The sequence below is a fragment of the Mobula hypostoma genome, chromosome 29 (genome assembly GCF_963921235.1).
Source record: "Mobula hypostoma chromosome 29, sMobHyp1.1, whole genome shotgun sequence".
NCBI lineage: Eukaryota > Metazoa > Chordata > Chondrichthyes > Myliobatiformes > Myliobatidae > Mobula > Mobula hypostoma.
Genome location: NC_086125.1, coordinates 7,136,994 through 7,163,063, shown reverse-complemented (window position 1 = coordinate 7,163,063; position 26,070 = coordinate 7,136,994). Strand labels below are relative to the sequence as shown.

At 44.1% G+C, this 26,070-nt stretch overlaps 3 protein-coding genes across 5 annotated transcripts in view; all 3 read right to left on the bottom strand.

The window, feature by feature from the left end:
* Positions 1–34: 34 nt before the first annotated feature.
* LOC134339281 (F-box/LRR-repeat protein 12-like) lies at positions 35–7,822 on the bottom strand. The gene is given in 5 exon segments (XM_063035659.1): positions 35–3,138; positions 3,549–3,621; positions 4,619–4,781; positions 4,784–4,895; positions 7,751–7,822. Coding segments are annotated over 5 exon segments (1,233 nt in total). The 3' UTR covers positions 35–2,325.
* fdx2 (ferredoxin 2) lies at positions 6,933–21,446 on the bottom strand. The gene is made up of 6 exons (XM_063035658.1): positions 21,392–21,446; positions 18,755–18,955; positions 17,330–17,381; positions 13,890–13,996; positions 10,502–10,589; positions 6,933–8,010 (listed from the first exon to the last, which is right to left on the bottom strand). The coding sequence occupies exons 1-6, from the start codon at positions 21,444–21,446 to the stop codon at positions 7,854–7,856; spliced, it is 660 nt and encodes a 219-aa protein (XP_062891728.1). The 3' UTR covers positions 6,933–7,853.
* A 2,600-nt stretch (positions 21,447–24,046) lies between these two features.
* raver1 (ribonucleoprotein, PTB-binding 1) overlaps positions 24,047–26,070 on the bottom strand; it is a 51,858-nt gene continuing 49,834 nt past the window's right edge. For all 3 annotated transcript variants that reach the window (XM_063036075.1, XM_063036074.1, XM_063036077.1), the window contains exon 16: positions 24,047–25,322. In XM_063036075.1, the coding sequence (XP_062892145.1) occupies positions 25,176–25,322 (147 nt within the window). In that variant the 3' untranslated portion in view covers positions 24,047–25,175. The remainder of the gene's footprint in view (positions 25,323–26,070) is intronic.

Below are 26,070 nucleotides of genomic sequence, written 5' to 3'. Positions count from 1 at the left end.
GTGGTGGAGCTTGGAGTGGGATTGCTAGCAAGGCTGGCGAACATAAATGAAAGATGGACAAAGCATAAAATTGAAATCTTTATTTCTCCTCTGGTGCTTTTACCAAGACAGATTACAACTCTAGAAACAAACTGGTAACCATAGGAACTGCATAATTGTAAAGCACTCCACAAACCAAGTACCAGAACAAAAATAAACTGCTTCAACAAATGCAGCAGTGTCATGTAACAGCTTGAAACATTGTGAAGTCTTTGAAGCAAAACCTTCCTAATACTGTTCAGATTGAGTCAGTAAATTGAAATATAAGTTGAAATAAATTAACAGGAAAATGAAGACGCTGTTTTTGGCAGTGGTCTGAACAGGCAGGAAGCAACATTAGATTCCCCAAAATTCATTATACTTTTCACCTTCTTCATTTCCCTCATGTCTTTCTGTCAAAAGATTCACTTCCCCATCAACTCCCTCTGGTGCTCTATCCCTTCCCTTTCTTCCATGGCCTTCAATCCTCTCCTCTCAGATTTCCCCCCCTCCTGCTCTCTCTCTCTCACCAACTTTCCAGCTCTTTACTTCACCCTCCGCCCCCTCCCGGTTTCACCTATCACCTACCACCTTGTACTTCTTCCTCCCCTCCCCCTCCCACCTTTCTCACTTTGACTTCTCCCCTTCCTTTCCAATCCTCAAGAAGGGTTCTCAGCCCAAAATATCGACCGTTCACTCCTATCTATAGATGCCACCTGGCCTGCTGAGCTCCTCCAGCATTTTGTGTGTGTTGCTTCGGATTTCCAGCACCTGCAGGTTTTCTTGTTTGTGACTTGCTAACCTGGCTTGTTTATAGATTTTATTTTCTTGCTTTCCCATTTTGTTTCAGTCAATTGTGATAAGCAAAGAGACACAGGTGTCCTCTGTGTTGTCAGATGTGAGGGAAACAAGCGGGGGAGAGGCACCACGTTCAAGGTCCACAGCATGGTCACAACTCTGCCCCGGCTGCTGGTAATGGTTCTTTGGGGGAAAGGGGTAATGAGTGGGTCAGCTCCGAGATGTTTGCAGAACCAGGGGAGATAGAGGTAGCGGAAGATGGCATTAAATATTACAATGAATGCTGTGGGGAATTAGGAGGACATTAGATTAGTAAGTGGAATCTATTTCTGTACAGTGTGGACCATTACAGAGCAGGGTAACATCAGTGTCAAAAGAGCAGAGCACATGGATGGTCACGAGAAAGAATGGGTTCAAGCTTCTCAGTATCAAGCCTTACGACACTCAGCTGTAACATGCAGATGGCACAGAAGTGAGTTAAGGCACAGAGGGGCTGGAGCTGTGCACCAACATTTAGAACGTGGAAACTCATGCCAGGTTCGGGGTAATCTGTCCATAGATGGAAGAGAGAAATTCAGAGGCAGATGTTTTTGCAACACCACTAACCTGTCCCACTCTCTCTCCTATTTAAATATTAAACTCTACCTTAAATTATGTAACTGACTTTGCTTCAATCACTCCTTGCAACAAGCCATCCTGCCCTAAAATTATCCTCAACGTAAAGAAACATTTCGGAAGCATTTCTCACGGATAAACCACAAATGGCCAATGCACTCAATCAAAGGGGACATCAGTTATCAGGAAATAGAGAAATATGTAAATTGTTACAAATGATAAAGTTTATTTTTCAAAATGCACAAACAGAGCTCTCAAATAAAGTTACCTAGCTGAATGAGTGTGACATTTAATGAACAATTTAAGTATTCTTCATGGGCCACCGGCAAACCGTGAGCCATTTGATTAGCCCCCACGCCACTGCTCAGCACAGCAGGCCAGGGTTTGTGCATTTGGCTGCTGACAATCCTGCAGTGTAATTCAGTTCGCGTTCCATCTCTATGCTCTTCCTCCTTGTAATGTGCTCAGCTCTGTGCTGGCTTCCGCAGTCCCAGCACCTCAAAACCATTGGCACGCAATCCGAAAGACAGAGCCAGTGAGCACCAGGTCCTTCTTGCCTTGACGTCAGCGACCAAACAGCTTCCTAGATCACCCCTGTTCAGCAGTTTCTATCTGCCTCATCCGAACCCACTCCGAGTTAAACTCCCACGTTATTCGTTCAGGGTACTCACTCTCCCTCACACCAGAGAGGTGTCACGGGTACCAGACTGGGAGATGAGTGGTTCAGCAGCGAGCTTCTGTCCATTCAAACACTATGCTTTTTGGGACCTGACCGACCGCACAAAATCCATGCAAGAGAATAAAGAACAGCTCAGGTTGTGTAGTGCAGTTGGCAAGCTCCCAATCCGCCCGACAAAGCCAAAGCACTACCAGGGTGAAAAATACAACCCGCGGTTAAAACTTAGGCACAGAATCTATGGCAGGGAAATCGTTGGTAACGGTGCAGTTCGGCAAGCTCTGTCGGATTCTCTGCAGGTCCCCCTCGGAGTAGGGATTCCCGTTCAGGTTGAGCTTTGCCAGGGATGGAAGGCCGGTGCAGACGGCCAAGAGCTTCTCAACAGTGATCTGGTCACAGTACTCGAAGCAGAGGGACTGCAGTGAGCGCAGGTCACCGAGACAGGCCAGGCCCGCGTCAGTCATAGAACAGAAGTTCGTGAGGTCCAAAGTGCGGAGCTGTGTCAGATGCCGAGCGATGTGGCGCAGCGACTCGTCGGAGATGTTGCAGCCGTGAAGCTTGAGGTGGACTACCTCAGACAGGCACTCAGCTGACTTCTCGATGCCCGAGTCAGTGACTCTGTACGTGCCCGACAGGATCAGTACCTTCAGTGCTGTACGGGACGCAAGGTTCTGCAGGTGCTGGTCCGAGAAGTTGGGGACATTGTCCACTTCCAGGTTCTTGATGCGAGGCGGCACACGGGTCCCATTGGCAGCAGCCGCAGCCCTGAACCAGTGCAAGGGAATCTCGCAATGTGTCAGCTCCAGGCTGAGCAGCGAAGGGGGCAGGCATTCATAATTAATGCCCCGCAGGTTCATTTCAATCAGCCGCAGCTCAGTCAGGTTGGGACAGCGTTTTCCGATCTCCAACAGCAAGGCTTCAGTTAGTGACTCATTCTTCTTGACAGAGTGGAGGACACCTTTGATTCTCAGGGTCCTCAGAGTTCCACCCAGGTAATGTCTGACCAGGTGCCAGAGTATCCTTGAGTTTACCTGAAAGAACAGAATCAAATCACAAGTAATCACACAAGAGACACGCTGACTGATGAGACACCAACATTTTCTCGATTGTTACATACAGTGTCGGCCCTGGGCATCTGAGGGCTGCCTTGATTGGGCCAGTATCGGGAAAGTATTTTCTGGGATCAGGGAACCCAGACTGTTCAAGATGAAGCTAAAAAGCACTTCATCATTCAGGCAATGAGACATGATATGATGTTTAAAAGGTGCTGCAATTACATTTACAATGATGTTTGCATACTGCAAAATAACCCCTTAACTTGGACACTGCATGAAATCTTTTAAATTTGGTAGCCTCCGTTCACTACTGAACCATTCAGCAAACCTACAATTATTTCTCTCAAAATTTCAATGCCAAAGTTTTATAGAAATAAATACCTTACCTTGTATGGGGTTAAATTAACATCTTTCCAGAGTCCTTTGTCATAAGCTAATCTTCTCCATCTTTTGCAAACTCTGAGGAAACATAAAGATCTCTCCTGAATTACTCATCACAATCAGACTGTCTTGAAGTTAAAATCCCAATTTATTCCTAGCTAGGTCAGGAGATATATCCTAGACCCAAGGTTAACACTGTCCACCTTCATCCCACTTCCCAGCAACTTCCCAGTTGTCCTTCCCACAACCAAGATCTAAACACTCGGTACCAGCCCCAACCACCTATCTTCTCCTGGGGGTTCACTTATTTAATTCTCCATCATCCTTGTTCATGAGGAGGCAGGTTTGATGCCCCACTCTTTACATTCGCTAGAGGATTGGGCCAGACTCTCCACTCCATAGCTCCTGTCTCCACCCTGACTGCCATGTTTGTAACACTTTCCTCCCCTCCCAAAAGATCTTTACCTTCTACAGGGGGATGAGACGTGGTCAACCCCCTCCCTCCAAACCAGTACACTCTGGTAATGTTTTTCCTCTCTCTCTCATGGGCAAACCGGTCTTTACACCTCACCCGCATTGGAAACAAGCTACCACTTTACTGTTCTCTGCCAGCCGGTGTCTCCTTGAACACCCCTCCCCAATCTGATCTGGACGACTTCTCTTTCTCCTCACCCTTGACGTGACTCCCCCCACCCCCCCGCAAGCCGGTTTCCCCCCATCTCCCCGTGGGAGCTACCTCTCCATCGGGCCCACCACCAGCCAACCCCAACTCTCACGGACGGGGCCTGTCGCAACTCCTCCAGCCGCCCGCCCCCTCCCACCTTCCAGGCGGCGGCTCTATTTCCTGCCCCGACACCCACCTCCATTCCCCCTTCCTCCAACCTTCCCTGGTGCACTAGGCCTGACAGCTACCACCCTGCCTTCCCTTCCCTCAGGAATGAGGGAAACTAGGCCTCTCACCCCCCCTCCTCCTCTGTCTCTCTCGCCCCCTCCCTTCCTCCGCACCCCCATTCCGGGCGGACCCACATCTCCCACTTCCACCGCCAGCTCCCGCCCGGCCCCGCCAGCTCAGTACCTGCTGATGCGGAGCAGGTCCCGGGTGGACAAGTAGGACAGGATCTCCACTAGCACGTTCTCGGGCAGCGAGTTCAGCGTCGCATTTTCGAATAACACCGCAGCCATTTTCAGCCGGAGACACAAAGTGGACGACAACATCCGCCTTCCGGAGAAGGGCCCAAATCCCGCCCCGCCGCCGGCCTCCCTGAACTGCGCCGCCAGCCGGCTCGGATCCGCAGAGCCCCGCCGTCGGCCGGGAACCGTAGCGCCCCCCACCGGTCCGGAGTAATGGAGCTCTTCGTGATTCAAGATGGTTTAATATTATTTTCAGCACACAGGTGGAAAGGAGCACGAAATGATTGTTACTTCAGATCCGATGCAGAACAAAATAAAAAACACAATAAGATAAAGAATACAATAATAAAAACACAAGAAATACAAATACATAAGATAGCTTATATACATAAATTGTATGTGCATAAAGTGACACTAGGTTCAGGAGTGTGCAGATAAGGTGACTTTGACAGGAAACGATTAACTAGTGATGCTTGGGGTTGTGGTGGGGTTAGTGGGTGTAAGTATTGATTATCCTTACTGCTTGGGGAAAGTAGCTGTTTTTGAGTTTGGTGGTCCTGGCAGGAATGCTGCTTGGCTCCTCCTGAATGCAAATGAGACACACAGTCCAAAGGCCGAGGTCCCTTGATGCCATTGCTGGCCTTTTTACAGCTTCTTCCTGTATTTTTGTCCTCGATGGTGGGAAGACAGGACGCGTTGGGCAGTTTTGACTAACCTTTGCAGAGCCTTCCTGTCCATGGCAGTGCAGTTTCTGTACAATACACTGCAGATGCTCTCTACTGCGCAGCTGTAGAGGGTCATGACTATTGATGTGCATTGTCTAGCTCTCTTCAGCTTCCTCAGAAAGTAGAGGCTGTTGTGACTGTGATCAAAGTCACCCCGTGAGATACTGAAGCTGGTGCTATATAAGTCTTTATTCATCATAACAAGCAGGCACTCCTCTATACACCCTCTCAGTAGAGTGTCACAAACTCATTTTTATGCCCTTAAGATCAAAGGTGATTCAACACAATTTCAATAGTTACAATATCATTTATTTCAATACTTTGGGTCGACAATGTTTCCTTTGAGTTACATACCTACAGTGGGAGACGCCTCTGAATGTTCAAAAAGCCCTGTTGGGACAAACTAATTGACACAGATATTCTAAAAACAGAGAGCCAGATGCCCAAGATGAGTGCCTGTGAGAGCCGACATTCTGCGTACACAATAGATCAGCTATTGACCACAACTGTACCTGTGACCGTGTTTGATATGCTGAATGACATCATCAGCCTAGTCTGCCAGCTTGAATTCAAGTCACAATGGTGCAAATAACTCAGCCATGTTGCCTGGTTTGACGCAGGCCCAATTAACATGACCCCATTGTTTTATCAATTGGCTGATATAGATGCAAATATATCATGGTCACCATTTTGCACACCATATCTTAGTTTGTGGGCCAGCCTGTGCTTTTATCTTCAATTTACTGCTTGCAATTTATGTTCAGCATGGATAACTGGTTCTTATGTGAGTATAGCAGATATGAATCCAGATAACTCCAGAATACTCCAGCAGTGGTGTTGGTGAGCTTTCTTGTCTGTATAGGATGTGTTGTGGGACCATGAGAGGCTGTACGAGATGTGCAGTCCCAGGAGTGTGAAACTGGTCAGTTTCCACTGCTGTGCCGCCGACGTAAAGTGAGGTGTGCATCGTGCAAGTTCTCCTCCAGCCGGTAACCAGCTCCTTTGCCTTGTTGACATTAAGGAAGAGGTTATTTGCCTGTCACCAGGCCTTGAGCTCTTCCACCTTCTCTCTATAGGATGTCTCACTCATTGTTGTTGATGAGGCCCACCACTGTCGTATCATCAGCAAACCTGACAATATGATTACTTAGGGTGTATGGCCGTGCATCATGTGTGAGAAGATTAACAGTGGTAGGCTCAGGCCACAGCCTGGGGGGGTGGGGGGGCAGGTAGCGAGTTCCTCATACTTTACCCAGAAGGTGTCATTGACAATTCATAACTACCCATTGCAGATAAATTAGCCAAAGACCTCGGGCCCATTTTAGCTTTGTTCCACTGTTTGATGAGGGCTGCTATTCTTTGTTCTGCCCACAATTATTCCAACTCTGCATAACGTGATGAGACCATGTCCACATTTCAGATGCTGAGACCACACCAAGAGCTTTCTCATTACCGATCAATGACGGCAAAGACTGATTTCAGCCTCGGCAAGATTCAAGGACAGGCATGTTTCACACGAGTGACAAGGTGAGTGTACGTTTATTGTTGATACTTAACTCCCACAAAGTGATTTTTAAAATAATGTGCACAAAGTTTAATTCCCAATGTTTAAGATCCTGCCACATCTGCAAACATACAAAAATAATACAACTCAGAGTAACAGGAACAAAATCACAACATTGCATTGAGTTACTGCAGCAGATATTTAAAGTAATCGACGTGTCTATCGAATTGCAGTAGTCTAGACGCTGACTGTGTTGATCAAACACTGACAAGATGAGTCTGTACTTGTGCAGTTCCGGTTACACAAACTGCCCGAGACAAGGCACTAGCTGACAGAGAGAGATGTGCACGAATGTAAGGGTTATTCACAAAGCCGTATCGATAAAACATTAGGGGAACATACTAAAATATGACTAGTTCAAAAATATTTTAATGCACAGCGCTAACTTGTTTTACTAGTCCCACAGGTAGAAATGAGAGCAGGAAATTGCAACCGTCGCATGGGAGTCATCCAAAAATACAACAGATAAAAAATATAAATGAGGTGACTAGGGGTAAAAGATGTGCATTCCACAGCTGTTTAACTGAATGATCAATACAGAGGACACGAACACTAGGCAGACCAAAAAAACACAAAAGAGGGAAGAGAGAAAGTGAAAAACACATGGCAAAGACAGACAAAAATGACCGCATGTACCATTCCGTTCAAATCCCGTCATCCATTGAGCAAAGGCACATCAACAAGGTGAAGCAGAGACCAACGAGAGGAATGCACCCCTCCCTGAGGTAGCCTGTCCTCTACCTTCTCTCCAGTCCAAGTTTTCCACTGGCTTCTGATGTCCACTCACTCTGGCGTAGTGGTGGTGGCACCGCCCGTTCTCACGTTGTGCGTTGGCAGCGTTGCTGGGATGAGCTGGCATTCAGCACCCGAGTACCTAGGTCACCCACCCATCAGTGGGGTTTTGGCACATGCCCATCCACATAGAAGTTCCTGGTGATTTTAGGCAGCGTTAACTCCATGCCATCCAGTTCTTTGGTGAGGATGATCTGACATCCCAGCCGGGAGTTGAGCTGTAGGACAGGTGCCATGTCCAGCATGTCTTCCTCCCTGGAAACAAACACACTAATTTCAATGTCTTTCCTCTTTGCAAACTCTGGTGCATCGGTAAAACTGTCACAAAATATCTGACCATATTTTGGACGCATTTTGCCGTAACTTCCTACCCTCCGTGATGAGAGAAACGGACTGTTTCATCATCACATTTTAATTACATTCTTACTGCAGTAGAATTGTCTCTTCCCATCACCCTTGCAACTCTAGTTTAACCCCACTAGCAAACCTTCCGCCTAGGATACTGGTCCCTCCCCCCGTCAGGAGCAAACTGCGCCATTTGCATAAGTCCCACCTTTCCCAGAAGAGAGTCCAATGATATAAAAATCTGAAGGCCTCGCTCCTGCATCATTTCTTTAGCCACGTGTTAAGTTATATTATCTTCCTATCTCTAGACTCACTAGCATGTGGCATGGGTAGCAATCCTGAGATCACCGTCCTGGAGGTTCTATCCTTCAACCTAGCAATCAACTCTCTGAACTCACTTTACAGGACCTCGTCACCATTCCTGTCCACCTTATTGGTACCAAAGAGGGTCACAACCTTTGGCTGTTCACTTTAGCCTTTCAGAATGCTATAGATGCTGGTCCTGACACCTGGAGGCAACATACCATCCAGGAATGTTGTTCTCATCCACAGAACCTCCTACACGTTCCCCTAATCAATTCATAATGAAAGTATTCGATCTCCTGTCTTTGTACTGAAAGCAAAGAGGATGCACTAGGCGGCAGTGATGTTTTCTTGCTTTAGGAGAAACACACACCAGCTTTGATTTACCTCCAAATTATTTTAAATTTATAAGGTATATGGAGCCCGATATATGGAGTCCAAATTTAAAAGTATATGGAGGAATTTAAGGCGGGCGGTTATATGGGAGGCAGGGTTTAAGGGTCGGCACAACAATGTGGGCTGAAGGGCCTGTGCTGGACTGTTCTATGTAAATTGAGCTAATGTTCTTCATTACTGTTAAATCAACTTATTGTCAAATAACTGTTTCCCAGCTTTTCGACCACAAGATACAGGAGCAGAACCCTTTCAGCCCATCCAGCCTGCTCTGCCATTGAATCAAAACTTATTTTCCTTACGACCTCATTCTCCCATCTACTCCCTTATGAATTAAGAACTTATCAACCTCTGTCTCAGATACACACAATGGTTTGGCCTCCACAGCCCTCAGTGGCAAAGAATTCAACAGATTCACCACTCTCTGGCTGAAGAAATTCCTCCTCACCTCAGTTTTAAAGGGACGTTCACTTGATTCTGAGGCTGTGCTCTCAGTTCCTAGACCCTCTACTGATGGAAACGTCTTCTCCAGATCCACTCTATCCAGACCTTTTAGTATGTACATTTCAGAATTCTAGGGATTTTGTCTCCTTCACTAATGTTAATCAACATGTTTGTTGATTACATTACTCTTAATCACCGTTTGCCTGCTTTTATTATAACTAAATTAATTTGATCGAGGTGCAAAGATGATAGTGGCACAAAGTGGAAGACCAAAGTCATTTTCCCAGACAGAAATAGCCAATATGAGAGGACATAACTTTAATATGAGGGGTTTCCAGCCTGGGGTCCATGGCATAAAAAAGGCTGGGGAACCCTTGATTTTGGGGAAAGTGTGGGGGGGATGTCAGGGGTAGGTGTTTTTATTTAAATCACACAGAGGGTAATGTGTGCATGCATTGCACTGCTATGGGTGACGGTGGAAGCAGACTCTTAGATAGGCACATGGATGAAAGAAAAAAGGGGTTTTTATGTTCACGGTTCTAAATATAAATATAGCATGTGAATGAGGCCATTAACTGTACATTAACTATTAATGAGGCTATTAACATAACTGACGTTACTCAGGCAACCACCTCGGGCCCGCATGTGCTCCGCCACCCTTAACAATGACTCGTGTTCAGGAAGTAACCCAGATCAGAACCCTACCTAAACAGCAGAAAGAATTCACCAGGATCAGGAGAGTTCATTATCAGAGGCATTCAAATATCGCTTCAGAACCAGATCTAAGGTATTAGAATTGGCTTTATAATATGTTTATCTGCTCCCTTCCTGTGTAATACATTTTGATTTTTAGAGGAGCTTGAACCACACAATCAGGCTGTGTGGGTGACACTTCACCACTGAGAAGGAGTGGGATCACAAAACTGGGATTCCAGCATTCAAAGCTACTGGTAGATGGGTGTCATTATCCCCACACACTGTAAATATTGTAAACACAAGAGATTCTGCAGATGCTGGAAACCCAGAGTAACACCCAACAAAAATGCTGGAGGAACTCAGCAGGGCAGGCAACATCTATGGAGACATAGAGAGCCATTTCTCGGGCCTCTTTATTCCCCTCCATAGATACTGCAAATATTGCACCGTGATTCTAATTGTGAAGACTTTTTTTTAAAAATGGAAGCTGTAATACGTTACATCATGAATTAGGAAGTTAGTGTGTCTATGCTGCAGAGTGTGGATATAACAATTTTTTTTTTACCTTTCAACTGGTTCAGGGAGTTTGTCGAAATGCTCTTCATCTACATAGACGTGGCAAGTAGAACATGCCAATGAAGCTTCACAAGCACCTTAAGAGGGAAAACAAATGATACATTACATTGGCTCCCTTCTCTTTTCCTTCACGCTCATCACCTCCATCTGGGTCCCCTCCTCCTTTGGTCCACTCTCCTCTCCAATCAGATTCCTTCTCTTCAGCACTTTACCTCTTCCACCTATCATCTCCCAGCTTCTTACTTCAGGCCCCCTCCCCCACCCACCTCTCACCTTTTTTTCACCTATCAGCTGCCAGCTTTACTTCTCCTCCACCCCTGACTTCTTCCCCCCTTCCCCTCGAAGTCCTGATGAAGGGTCTCAGCCCGAAATAACGACTGTTTATTTCTCTTTATAGATGAAACCTGACTTGCTGAATTCCTCCAGATTTCCAGCATTTGCAGAATCTCTTGTTTTGGGATGTTGGGAGGAAGAGGGGCAAGGGACAGCTCACAGACATCATGTAGTCTCTCTCTCTCTCTCACACACACACGATTACTGATGACTGGTGAGTAGTTACAGGCAGTACATTCATTGAAAAGATTTATCAGAGGGCAGACGTTCAGTGCATGGGTGAGAAGCAGCACCCACTGTCAGCTCCTGAACTGGCGTGATTACAGTAACGTTACACTGGGATGCAGATCGAATCCGCTATCTCCACAGCAGCATATTTAGCGGTCTGAAGCTCACCTTGTGAGGACATGCGAGACAACGTATTTGTATTCTTCCAGAAGATAACAGGGCACATCTGCCAGCAGGACGAGTTAGATTGTGCTTTCCTCACCCTTACCTCCAGGGAAGGACAACATTGACCCTCACACCAGAATTTAGAGGAATGAGAGATTACAAGTATTTCATCTCCCTGTGAAGGAACAAGGGGATCTCAGCATCCATGTCTATATAGCCCTCAAAGCTGCTGTGCAAGTTGATGAGAATGTGTATGGTGTGTTGGCCTTCATTAGTTGGAGGATTGAGGTCATGAACAATGAGGTAACGCTGCAGCTCTATAAAACTCTGGTTAGACCACACTTGGGAGTATTACGTTCAGTTCTGGTCGCCTCATTACAGAAGGATATGGAAGCTTTAGAGAGTGCAGAGAGATGTACCAGGATGCTGCCTGGATTAGTGGGCATGACTTATGAGGACAGGTTGTCTGAGCTTTGGGCTTTTCTCTTTGGAGTGAAGGAGGATGAGAGGTGACTTGATGGAGGTGTACAAGATGATAAGACGGATAACTAGAGCAGACAGGCAGAGCCTTTTTCCCCAATGGCTGATATCAGACGGCATAATTTTAAGGTAATTGGAGGGACGTACAGGGGAGATGGCAGAAGCAGGTTTCTTTTACAGAGAGTGCCTGTCATGCACTGCCCCTGGTGGTGGTAGAGGCCAATGCATTAATGGCATTTAAAAGACTCTTAGAAAGGTACATGGATTAAAAGAAAAATGTAGGGCTATGTGGGAGGAAAGGGTTAGGTGGATATTAAATTTAGTTTAATGGCTGCAAGGCTTGTACTGTTCAATGCCCTATGTTAACCAACCCTTGTTGTGGAACCATATTTCACATAAATTGCCTGCACGTAACTGTTTAATAACTACCTCTATTGGGTAAGTGTGGGGAAATTCAGATCAGGTATATCATCATGCTTTTAGCAAAGTGTGAAAGAATTTGAGTAAAGAAAGTATACTGAAGATTAGTAACACAAAAGATTCTGCAGATGCTGGAAGTCCAGAGCAACACACACAAAATGCTGGAGGAACTCAGCAGGCCAGGGAGCATCAATAGAAATGAATAAACAGTCGACTTTTGAGTCAAGACCCTTCTTTGGCTTTGTGGCAAAGTTTGCGGACGATACGCAGATAGGTGGAGGGGTAGGTAGTGCTGAGGAAGCAACGCGATTGCGGCAGGACCTAGACAAATTGAAAGAATGGGGGAAATAAAAGTGGAAGACGGAATACAGCATTGGGAAATGTAGGATAATGCATTTTGGAAAAAGGAACAATAGTGCCGAGTGTTATCAAAGTGGAGAGAAGGTTCAAACATCAAGAGGTGCGGAGGGACCTAGGAGTCCTCATACAAGACTCCCAGAAGGCAAATGCAATGTTGGCATTTATTTCAAGGGGAATAGAATATAAAAGCAAGGAAATAATGCTGATGCTTTATAAGACACTAGTCAGGCCGCACTTGCAATATTGGCAAGTTTTGGGCCCCATACTGTATCTCAGAAAGGAATTTTTTTTGGCCAGACAGTAGTGAATCTGTGGAATATTCTGCCACAGACTGCAGTGGAGTCCAAGTCTGTGGGTATACTTAAAGCAGAAGTCGATCATTTCCTAATTGGTCAGGGCATCAAAGGATATGGCGACAAGACAGGTGCATGGGATTGAGTGAGATCCAGGATCAGCCATGATGAAATGGCAGAGCAGACTTAATGGACTGAATGGCCTAATTCTGCTCCTATGTCTTATAGTCTTCAGGATTGGAAAGAAAGGGGGAGAAGCCAGAATAAGGGGGTGGAGGGAGGGGAAGGAGTAAAAGCTGAAAAAGGTGATTGGTAAAGTCAGATGGTTGGCAAAGAAAGTATGAAGCAGGGAGGTGATAGGTAGAAAAGGTAAAGGGCTGGAGTCGAAGGAATTGGAGAGGAGAGGTGAGTGGACCATGGGAGAAGGTGAAGGAGAAACACTAGGGAGAGGAGTTAGGCAGGAGAAGAGGAGAGGAGAGAGGGCAGCCAGAGTGGGGAATGAAAGAAGAGTGAAAGGGGAAGAGGAAAAATTACTGGAAGCTAGAAAAACCGATCTTCATGCCATCAGGTTGGAGGCTACCTGGAGAGAATGACGTGTAGCTCTTTCAATCTGAGAGGCGCCCCATCGTAGCAGTAGAGGCGGCCATGGACTGACATGTTGAAATGGAAATTGGAATTAAAATGATTGACCTCCGAGAAATCCTGCTTTTTGCCAAGGTGCTTAGCAAAGTGGTCACCCAATCTGCATACCAAATTGAAGATTAGTATGTGCTTCATTGAGACTACCATCTGAAGTTCAGTGGGAGTCATTCTCACCAAAGTAAGGAGCTCAAGTCATACTCCAGAGACTTTACAAAAAGCTGGGCTGACTAACCCAGGGCAGGACTCTCGAGTTTCTTTTTGGATGGATGTTGAAGCAAAGGTCTATCCTTTCCCACTCAGGTAGGGACAAAAGATCCCCCATCATTATTAGAAGAGTTCAGTCTGGTTCCCTGAGCAATATTCCCCCCTCAACCGATGTCACTAGGTCAATGTATCAATGTCTTTGAAGAAACTGCACAAGTTAAGAATTTAAAGTTTTCTCCAATAAATACTTGCCTTCCAGATCAATCCCGTGATTTTGCGCTAAGTAGAGAATATTGTCTCCTACTTTCCCCCTCACAGGTATTCTCTGCCCCGATCGGTCGATGAAAGTTACATTTACTCTGAAACAAGGAGGAAGACGGCCTGTAATATCAGTATTTATTCATGGTCAAAGTTAACTCATGAGGTGCCACGGAAGCGTTGCAGTTATCACAGCTCGGGGCAGCAAAGTTCAATTCCTGCCTTCTCTGAAAGAAGTCCCTACATTTATATATCTGCCTGTTACAGTTAACACTTGTCAATTTTCTCCTGAAGATGAATTCCTAATGGGTGACGGATTCCACGAGTTTCATTGAGCGCCTGCGATCGTAGCTGTGGCTGTGACAAATGCTTTCTCTCAGAAGTCACTTCCACAGCCACGTGTCCGCGCTGCAAACTCACAGAAGGTTAGAAGCCTGGTTACGTTCCATATCATGCCCTGTTGCTGAGCTGCATCACGGCCTGGTACGGAAACACCAATGCCTTTGAACACAAAATCCTACAAAAGGTAGGGGATTCAGCCCAGTACAGCAAGGGTAAAGCCCTCCCAACCACTGAGCACATCTACATGAAACGTTGCTGTAGGAAAGCAGCATCCATCATCAGAGATTCTCACCACCCAGGCCACGCTCTTTTCCCACTGCTGCCATCAGGTAAAAAGTACAAGAGCCTGAGAACTCGCACTACCAGGTTAAAGAACAGTTACGACCCCACAACCATCAGGTTCCTGAACAAAGGGGGTCAATCTCACTCACTTGTCCTTTCACAGTTTGTCATCTAATGATCCTATTCACAGTTATGGTTCTATGGATTTACAAAATATGCCTGCAGGAAAATTAATTTCAGGGTTGTATATGGTGACATACAGTTGAAAGAAAAAGTTTGTGAACCCACTGCAATTACCTGGTTTTCTGCATTAACTACTCATAAAATGTGGTCTGATCTTCATCTGCCATTATAGACACAATCTGCCTAAACTAATAACACATAAACAATTGTACTTCTTCTCGTCAATACTGAGTACACCGTTTAAACAATCACAGTCTAGGTTCAAAACAGTATGTGAACCCTTGTATTTAATAACTGGTAGAATCTCCTTCAGCAACAATAACCTCCACCAAATGTTTTCTGCAGCTGCTGATCAGACTTGCAGAACGGCGAGGGAAAGTTTTAAATCATTCCTCCATTCAATATTGTTTCAGTTCATCAATATTTCTGGGATACCTCGCGGGAACAGCCACAGCATCTCAACTGGGTTAAGGTCTGGCCATTCCAAAACATGGATTTTCATCTTTTTAAACCATTCTGTTGTTGATTTACTCTTGTGTTTCAGATGATTGTCTTGCTGCATCATCCGACTTCTATTAAGCATCAGGTGACGGACCACTACCCTGACATTCTCCCGTAAAATATCTTAATACAAATTTGAATTCATTGTCCTCTCAATGATTGCAAGCTGTCCAGGCCCTGAGGTAGCAAAGCAGCTCCAAACCACGATGCTCCTTCCACCATGATCCACAGTTGGGATGAGGTTTTGGTGTTGGTGTGCAGTGCCCTATTTCCTCCAAACATAGCGGTGGTGTGCATTTCTGTCAACAAGTTCAACTTTTGTCTCATCTATCCACAGAATATTGTCCCAGCAGCATTGTGGAACATCCAGGTGGTCGTTTGCAAACTTGAGATATGCAGCAATTTTTTTTTTTTTTTTGGAGAACAGTTGTTTCCTCTGTGGTGTCATTCCATGAGCACCGTTCTTGTTCAGTGTTTTACTTGCAGTGGACACATGAACAGATACTTCGGTAAGTTCTAGCAATTTCTGCAGGTCTTTTGCCATCACCTCCTTTAGCATTGCACCTTGTGCTCTTGGTGTGATCTTTGCAGGACGCCCACTCCTAGGGAGAGCAGCAACAGTACTGTATTTCCTCTGTTTGCAGACAATTTCTCTTCCTGTGGACTGATGAACACTCAGGTCTTTGGAAATGTTTTTATAGCCTTTTCCAGCTTTCTAAATTCTTCTTCTAAGGTCCTCAGAAAGTTGTTCTGATTGAGGCTTAGTGCAAGTAAACAGTTCTTTCTTTAGAAGTAACCTGACTTTGTGCAACTTTTTTTATAGGGCAGGGCACCTCTACAACCCATACCTCCAATCTCATCTCATTGATTTGAACACCTAAACTCCCAAAAAAAATTGTAGAAAGCATCAACCCAGAGGTTCAGATACTTTTTTTGAATCTAGACTGTGACTGTTAAATGTGTGCTCAGTGTTGATGAGAAGTGCAATTGAATGTTATTAGTTTAGGCAGATTGTGTTTATCTATTATCGTGACATAGATGACAGCCAGACCACATGGCTAACACGAGGGGGGATTATTTTAAGGTAGTTGGAAGTAGGTACAGAGGGGATGTCAGGGGTAGGTTTTTCACACAGAGTGTGGTGGGTGCGTGGAATGCACTGCCGGCAGCAGTGGTGGAAGCAGATACAATAGGGTCTTTTAAGAGACTCTTAAATAGGTACATGGAGCTTAAAAAAATAGAGGGCTAGGCACTAGGGAAATTCCAGACAGTGTCTGGAGTAGGTTACGTGGTCAGCACAACACTGTGGGCCAAAGGGCCTGTAATGTGCTGTGAATATCTATGTTTACATTTTATGAGCAATTAATGCAGAAAACCAGGTAATTACAAAGAATTCACTAACTTTTTCTGGCAACTGTATATAGATTCTGATAATGAAATTTACTTTGAACTTGTACTTTAGTGTAACTTCACCACTGGGAATTATGATGAGCTCATTGTTAGTCTGCAGATCTACATCACAAGGAAATGCACAACTCAGCATGATGCAGCACATTCAGGAGGTGGACAAGGAACTGGACTGAACTGATGGCAGTGCAGAATGCTGGCGCCCCAATGTCATCGTCATAGTCATAGTCACACTTTATTGATCCCGAGGGAAATTGGGTTTTGTTACAGTTGCACCAACCAAGAATAGAGTATAAATATAGCAATATAAAACCCTAAATAGTTAAATAATAATATGTAAATTATGCCAGGAAATAAGTCCAGGACCAGCCTATCGGCTCAGGGTGTCTGACCCTCCAAGGGAGGAGTTGTAAAGTTTGATGGCCACAGGCAGGAATGACTTCCTATGACACTCAGTGTTGCATCTCGGTGGAATAAGTCTGTGGCTGAATGTACTCCTGTGCCCACCCAGTACATTATGTAGTGGATGGGAGACATTGTCCAAGATGGCATGCAATTTAGACAGCATCCTTTTTTCAGACACCACCGTCAGAGAGTCCAGTTCCATCCCCACAACATCACCGGCTTTACGAATGAGTTTGTTGATTCTGTTGGTGTCTGTTACTCTCAGCCTGCTGCCCCAGCACACAACAGCAAACATGATGGGTTTCTGTACTTACACATCGGCAGAATTCTCAGGTTTCTGATTTGAATCCTCACACTGAGAGACATCTGGAAACAAAAAGAGGGGTCAATGTGTTTAAGCCAACTACTCAATGTCACACTGAAGTCACCCATCTGCCAGTTCACAAGCAACTTGGGAAAGCAATTAAACCTCAGGTGAACGGCTTACTTCTATAGTATAGCTGAGTAAATTAAAATCAGGATATTTAATCTATTTCAATCCATAAGAACACTTTCAGCCTGTCATTTTATTAGTTCACATGGTAGAGTAACATATTAACTAAATTACTGGAGTAGTGATCCAGAGAAACAGCTCACATTCTCTCATGAAGCTAACACATTTTAATTTAATTAATCAAACGAGTCTGAAATGAGAAAATAATATCAGTACAGTACTAGTAAAAAAATGGATCAGCATCCTTCGGCAAGAAAATCTGCAATCCTTAACCGATCAGCGTGTAGACTCCTTATCTACCACTGAAAAGAGCCAAGCTTAGTCGTTCAGGTCAAAGACCCTTCATCAGGAGTAGGAATAATTGTATTGCTCTGTTGAGAGCTGGGATGGACCCAGAGGGTTCCTTCTGTGTCATAACAAATCTGAAATATATAAATTCTGAAAGGGATTTGATCCAAAATTAAATCCAAAAGTTTCAGATGCTGAGAATCTGAAATTAATTTTGAAAAACAGTGCCAGCGAATGCATGAGGTTTCTCTGAGTGCTCTGCTTTTCTTCCATGTAAGATGTATGGTCAGTAGCTTAATTGGTTGTTGCTGTTTGTCCCACGATTACCCTAGGGTTAAATCGGGAGTTGCTGGGCGGCACAGCGCCAAGGACCAGAAGGGCTATTCTGAGCTGTACCTCAGTAAATAAATAAAATGCCTAACTGGTCAGGCAACATCTATGGAAAGCAATTTGTGATTGGTGTTTGGAAATGATTTTGTATTGTAACTCAGAGGACATGTTAACAATGAAAAGTAGTAATGAAAGACATTTTTAAATAATAATTACTGCTGATATCATCCAAATGCTACAAGGAACCTTCTGAATAATATTCAGGGGAGATCTGATTCTGAATGGATTCTGCCAAGTTATTAATTTGTGCATGTATACGTTTTAAAAGCAGTGGCAGTAACCGGCCAGGCAGTCAGAAGTACATTCCAGGGGAAACGTAGATTTAGTTGATGGGAGGTTAGACAGGGTCGGAGTCAGCAATGCTGTGCGAGTCAAAGAGATGGTCAGTGATGGGCACTCTGAAGATCACCTCAGTCAAACATGACACCAATGACATTAATCATCTGTTCCGCCTACCTTCCACACAGGGATACTATAATACACACCTTCCCCTCCCCTTCCAGCTCCTGCTTCTTCCCGCCGGTCACCGCTCCCCCACCCCCCCAATCTGAGAGGGGTAAGTGCCTACCTGTATGGTCCGCCTTTCCGTTGAACTCACACGGCCGGAGGTGGAAGGCTTGGTGCTGAGCCAAGCAGAACCGCGACTCCGGCCGCCGGGACGCGCACCAACGGGCGGCCTTCACGGCCATTCTGAGACATCGCCGAACCCCGATGGCCGCCGCCATGCCAGTACCACCACGTGATCGACGCGTCACGTCGGCTCCGCCCTCTTAAAGGGAAGGAGATGACTGGTTCTTAAAGGGAAAGACCCTTTTGGCAGTCCCTCGGGCTGAGGATAACTTGTTTCCACGCCGAGTCCTGATTAGAAGATGCCAATTTTGTTCATACGAGGTCACTGTACAATAGTGATCCTGGTCCAACAAAATTGGACAACAGACTCTCCTACAATGATTTAACATAAAGTGGTGCTAGAAAGTTTGTGAACCCTGTAGAATTTTCTCTATTTCCGCATAAATATAACCCAAAACGTGATCAGATCTTCACGCGCCCGAAAACCAGATACTGTAAAAGAGAAACCAATTAAATAACACAACCATTATGATTGTTCATTTATTTATTGAGAAAAATTATTCAATATTACATGTATTTGTTGGAAGAAGTATGTAAACCTCTGGGGTAATGCCTTCTACAAAAGCTATTTGGAGGCAGGTGTTCCAATCCATGAGGTGAGATTGTAAGTGTTGGTTGTGAAAAACTCTGCCCTATAAAAAAGGACACACAATGGTTACTGACTGAGCCTGCTGTTCTCAAGAAAGATCTATTTATCTGCACCATGTCTCGATCAAAACAACCTTCAGAGGACCTTAGAAGAATTGTACAGGTGCATAAAACTGGAAAAGGCTACTAAAGCATTTCTAAATACCTGAGTATTCATCGGTCCACAGAAATAGAAATTGTCTAGGAATGGAGGAAATTTAGTACTGTTGCTACTCTCCCTGGAAATATCACACCAAGATCACAACGTGCGATGCTGAAGGGGGTGACAAAGAACCCAAGGGTAACAGAAAAAGACCTGCAGAAATCTCTAGAATTTGCTAAAGTATCTGTTCTGTTCATGTCTCCACTACAAGAAAAACAATGAACATACATGGAAGAACACCATGGAGGAAATCACTGCTCTCCAAACAAAAAAAAAACATTGTTGCACACCTCAAGTTTGCAAAAGACCACTTGGATGTTCTACAATGCTTCTGAGACCATGTTCTGTGGACGGATGGGACAAAATTTGGACTTTTTGACAGAAAAGCACACCGCTATGTTCAGAGGGAAAAGGGCAATGGACACCAACACCAAAACCTCATCCCAACTGTGAAGCATGGTGGAAGGAGCATTATGATTTGGATCTGCTTTGCTACCTCAGGGCCTGGACAGCTTGCAGTTGTTGAGGGAACAATTAATTCAAATTTGTATCAAGACATTTTACATGAAAATGTCATGCTAGCAGACAGTTACCTGAAGCTTAATAGAAGTCGGATAATGCAACAAGACAATGATCCGAAACACAAGAGTGAATCAACAACAAAATGATTTTAAAAGAAGAAAATTATTGTTTTGGAATGGCCAAGTCAGAGTCCAGACCTTAACAAACTTGAGATGCCGTGGCATGACCCAGAAAGGGTTGTTTATGCAAGGTATCCCAGAAATATTGATGAATGAAACAATTTTGTATGGAGGAATGCTCTAAAATTCCTTCTCACCATTGTGCAAGTCTGATCACATTTGGTAGAGGTTATTGCTACTGAAGGAGGTTCTACCAGTTACTAAATTCACACTTTTTCCTGCCTCGGCTGTGAATGATTAAACAAAGTGTTCAATAAAAACATGAAAAGTGCAATTGTTTGTATGTTATTAGTTTAGGCAGATTGTGTTTGTCTATTATTGTGACTTGGGTGAAGATTAGACCATATTTTGAGTAAATAATGCAGAAAACCAGGTAATTGCAGAGTTCACAAACCTTTTCTTGCAACTACACATCCAGTTTGTCAAAATTTTAGATGTCGCGCTGAATAACCCCACACTCCTAAAGTGCTGCCGTGCTTTCTTTGCAATTGCACTTACGTGCTAGGTCCAGGGCTGCTCCTCTGAAATATTAACATTCAGGAATTTAAAGTTGCTAACCCTCTCCTGAAGTCCGAGTTTAAAGATCTCAGTGAACATATCAGCCAGTTAGTTAGCACGGGCCTTCAGTATGTGGCCAAGTATCTCACCTGGTCCAGATGCTTTCCATGGATTCATCCTTGTGAATTCTGCCTGCACATCAGCTTCAGAGACTGAGATCATTGGATCATCGGGGCATGTGGGGATTCAATGGTTTCTCCATGTTCTAACAGCCAAAGCGAGCGTAGAAGGCATTGAGCTCATCTAGACGCAAAATCCTGTTGTTTCCCATATCACTTGATTTAACCTCGTAGGAGGTGATAACATTCAAGCCCTGGACTGAAGCAGGGATCAAATTCTGAAAATGGGGTTTGCCACTCAAGATTCAAATAGGAATTTCTATACCAAAAATGTGGTATGTTATTAGAATTTTCTAAGATGGCTGTAAAGGTTCTGCTACTGAATTAACAGCATGTAGCTATGATTTCACTAAATTGTTGAGCTTGTTCTTCTGAAATAACTGCACATCCCATCCACCAAGACTAACTGGCACTTCCTTGCAAGGAATTTTGGTTTATTTCACCATTTGCAAAGTGTCCCATTTGTCCCCTGCTTCCTGGGTGAGGGTAAATGCAAACTAGAACACCTCACACCCCACTTGGGTAGCATGCAACTTAAAACTGCATGAATATTGAATTCTCAAATTGCAGGTACTCTGCTCCCCTCTGATCTACCCTAACCTTCTCTCCCAGTCTCTGATCGCCTAATTTCTTTTCCTTCTCACATCGACTCATCACCCGCACACCCCCTTCACTGTTTACACCTGTCCCACTATATCTGCCTTACCATGGTTCCTCCATTTTGCTTTACTATCAGATTCCAACCATCATCTCTGTTTCTCCAAGCTTCTCTCTTTCTAACTACATCTGCCAATTAATCCCTATTCACCTGGATCTACCTATTGTTTGCCTCCTCTTGCCTCAACCCCTCCATTCAACTCTTTCGGTGAAGGGTCTCACCCTAAAATGTTGACAGTCCATTTCCTTCCATGGATACTGCCTGACACACTAGGTTTTCCCCAGCAGGTTGTTGTTTGTTCCAGATTCCAGCATCTCGTCCCTTGCATTTTCATCCTAAACTATCCAGCTGCCTCACCCTCTTTCTGTTTTGCAGAATGAGTGCATCCACTGTGAGATTGCAAGAGTGCAAATAAACCATAGAACTTGAAACTCTGCCTGAAAGTGGGATGACAAGACTGATTGAAGAAATTCTCCCTCAGGAAGTCTGGTGACCAGAACCTGCAACAGCACAGATTGCTGACGTGGCATAAAAATGAGGAAAGATTGGACCAATTTGCATTTAAAGAATTAACAAGTTGCCAGAAATGCATTGGTCAGGATATGAATAGGGTGGCACGGTTGTGTCGTGATTAGCACAACACTTTTACAGTACCAGGGACCTGGATACAATTCCCAATACTGTCTGTAAGGAGGTTGTGCATTCTCCCCATGAGTGCCTTGGTTTCCTCCCACAGTCCCAAGATGTACCAGTTGGTCATGGTAAATTGTCCCGTGCTTAGGCTAGGGTTAAATCAGGGGATTGCTGGGCAGCATGGCTCAAAGGACCAGAAAGGCCTATTCCACACTGTATCTCAAAGAAAAGATTAAAACATGCATATAGGAAGTAAAGTGTATGCAAGGGTTCAATCATTTGTTTTTTTTTCCATATCATATATAGGACTTTCCATAAACTAATGACAGTGATGAGTCAGGTTTTGTTTTTAAAATCTAAAAGACATCCAGCCAATGAGAAAATTCCAATTTTATTAGAGATGTTGAATATATTCTCCAAACATGAAACTGTATTTGTTTTCTAACTAATTATGCAGCTAAACAAAAGTCCATTGAGCCTTCGTTTTTTTTTAGACCCATTAATTTCACATCCCTCAGAAGAGGAAGTTCAAATGTATATGAACCAGAGGAATGCGGCCCTCCACTTCTACATACTCAGCATTGATGCCATTAGGGTAGGACATAAAGCTTCTCTTCCACCAGTACCCAGGCAAGGGGCCAACACTTGTTTAACGCTACAGATGCAGGAACACCTCCTTTGCACCCATTTCATATCCATCCTGCACAGATTATAGTCTTCAAGTGCATCCAGGAACCCTGGGCAAACAGAGTGCTCCTACAGTTGAGCACGATAGTTGGGTCCCAAGTAGACCAGCAGGGGTTACTTTCTGTTCAAGAGCAAACTGGTGAATTGCTAAGGCTCAGTATTCAATTACATCAACCCCACTGTTTTGCAACAGAACCAAATGATTTGAAAGTTAAGATTCCCAATTCTGAATTGGGAGATTGAAGCTGGAATATCATAGCTGACCTTTGTTGAGGGGGAAGAACTCGGGGCTGATGCAAAGAAATTCAATGCAACATCTTATCCTAGAGAAGGCTCACAAGTTATTTATGTTGGGATTTCTGTTGCTCTTTGCAATTACAGAGGCAGGGATTCAATTCAGATTGGAATGGTATTAGAGTGGATCCTGCATTACGGATACTCCAGAGACCTGCCCGTTGGAACTGTCCGGAGTTCTTGTGGTAACATGGTCAGATTTGAGTCAAAGCACAAAGTAAAACACACTGAAGGGCTGGCTACAATGCCAGGTTAGGTAGGTGCAAAGGCTTTTATTAAGTCACAGTAAAGCACTTTCTCACAAGCAGGTTATGCACCATTGGTACTTTTTTGGCCCATGTTTGACTCAGTTTCTGCAACCCCCATCCTCCCTCTCCTAATGCCACATCAAGTCACCACAAAGGTTTCTCACTCCTCAGTCACTGCCAACATTTACCCATTTCTGTTGGGAAAAGTGGACAGAAGATGATAAAAGGCATAGTGAATTTATATTTCCAGCAAATGAAGAAATTTTTTTTCTGTAACTCACTGTTCACCTTGGTTTTATAATGTCTGAACAAAGCAGAGAGGCTATGGGGATTTAAAAGATCATGTGCTGCTATCAGGTAAACTGGACAAATACCAAGTGAAACTAATTATTTTTCAACTCCCAAATTTCAAGGACCAGAGGTGTGCTAAAGGGGAAGAGATACTCCACTGCAAGCTTTGGACAAAATAGGCATGTTTACCAGAAAACATAAGCAGCACAGGTTTCTGCAGCTTTAATCTGGAGCTGGTGTCTACTTAGCTGCGCTGGTTCTTATTATATTTACATTTTTTTTAAACCACTAGGGTCCCATATTTGCCAGTTTAGGGTTTCTGCCCAAGCGTTAGAGCAATGCTCAACATAACAGGACCACAAATTAACAGACAGCAGGAATTTAACGAAGTCTTTGCAGAACAAACTTGTAATAATGAGGAACTAACACAGGCACAAATACATATGCCAAATGAAATGGCAGGGATAAAAATAAGTCATGCCTACCACTCGCTTTCTTAAAAAAAAGTAAAAGGATGAGCATGTAACCCTTTCACTGCAAATAATTCCCTAAAAATTAGATTAACAATAATTTCTAAATTAAGGCAAAAGTTGATTCATAGATTGAAACGAAAAATTAGGGAAAAACACCAAAAGAAACATAGATGTTAGGGGTATGCACAAGGACTGAAATTCAGACTAGACAGAGTCATGACAAACCCTCAAAGCCAAAACTGTGTTGTAGATCATTAAAACAAAAGGGGAGTAACTGATAAAAATAATTCCCATCTCTTGGGGAACAAAAAGCAAATAGCACTGGAAATTATGAAAGGGAAATGACAGCCTGGGGTCTGGAGTAAAATACTTGGTTAAAATGTTCACATATAAAGTGCACACTCTGCTGCAGCACCAACACAATGTGGCTACTCCGAGGGAGGCAGGATCAAATGAGGTTAGTTTGTTACAAATTGCAAGGTATATGCTGGGTTCTCCAACTTTAAATTTGCTGAGAGAATGCAAATACAAGAAGCACTGTTGGATGCTATTTACTCCTCTGCCTCATTCATGTGTCCCAAGTACTCTGATATTAACCACACTGTTGTTGACGGGAGACAGATATGGCAACTGGCTCCTCACCGTTCCTCCCTCCCTGACCAAGAGCCGGCTCATGTGCAAGCCCACATTGAGTGATTCTGGGGCTGACATTCCTGGTGCTGCAGGGTCATGATTCAGCCAGTTCTGCAAGTTCGAGCTTTATGCATATCCCACATTCAGATACAAGATAGCCCCTCCCCCAAAACATTAAGAAAAAAAACTGACAGATTAAAAATATCTATACAAGATTTACACCCTTAAGCAAAATATAACTGCATCATTCTAGATGGAAACACCAGGCTCCCAGCTAAAATATTCTCTTCCTCTTCAAGTAAGAGTCAGCGTAGTGGCCACCCAGCCCTTGAGAGTGCTGGCCAATGTAGCCTCCCTCTGGACTGGGCTCAGGTGATGGGATCAGGTGAGAGGCACCCCGCTTGTGACCAATGAGTGGAGTCTGCGAAAAAGAGAATAAATTACATTGATTTGGGGTCTAAGCTTTTCTGTCCCATACTCCCCTTCTCACAACTTTTGATCCTATGACACAAGCTTCAAACTTCAGCCATGTAGTGGTAATATTTGAAAACACAGAGCAAATAACCAAGGAATTGATACAGGAAAGTAAACATTATTCTAAGTTTATCCCTTACATCTATAGCAGAGAAGCTATGTTTCAAAAACATGGAACTAGCAATGATTACACCAATACTTCTTAACTGGTCTTCAAAGACCACACACAAAACCAAATAATGGACAACAATACACGGAGGGTGAATCAGAAGATCAAATAAATTAGCTTCAGTGGGAGACACTCCAAAAATTAAGAGACAGATTCAAGAGAGGAAATCATATTTGCTAATTCTATTGAAGTTTCTTTGATGGTGTAATTAGCAGAATTGATCAGGAAGAACCACTGGATGTGATCATAGAAGAGTTTATTGTTGAAAATTGTAACATGTGGAATTGGAGGGCAATACCAATGAAGACTAAAAATTAGTTAATTGACAAAAAAGTAGGAATAAATGAATCAATTGTGGGTTAGGTTGGGAGGTTGTAACGAGTACAGTCGGCCCTCCGTATCCGCGGATTCAACCAACTGTGGATCGAAAATACTTTACAGGTTTCCCCCGCTATCCGAAAGTAGAGCAGAAATGGCGTAAATGAAGAAGCAATTACCATTAATTTATATGGGAAAAAATTTGAGC

What these genes read in the sequence shown, in the direction of transcription:
- fdx2 (XM_063035658.1), bottom strand. Translation starts at nt 21,446, where the DNA reads ATGGGACACTTTGCAAATGGTGAAATAAACCAAAATTCCTTGCAAGGA. An exon ending in CCTGAGAATTCTGCCGATGT is followed by an intron (nt 13,997 to 17,329) that starts GTAAGTACAGAA and finishes TCCTTGTTTCAG; the next exon opens with AGTAAATGTAACTTTCATCG. An exon ending in TCACGGGATTGATCTGGAAG is followed by an intron (nt 10,590 to 13,889) that starts GCAAGTATTTAT and finishes TTCCCTCTTAAG; the next exon opens with GTGCTTGTGAAGCTTCATTG.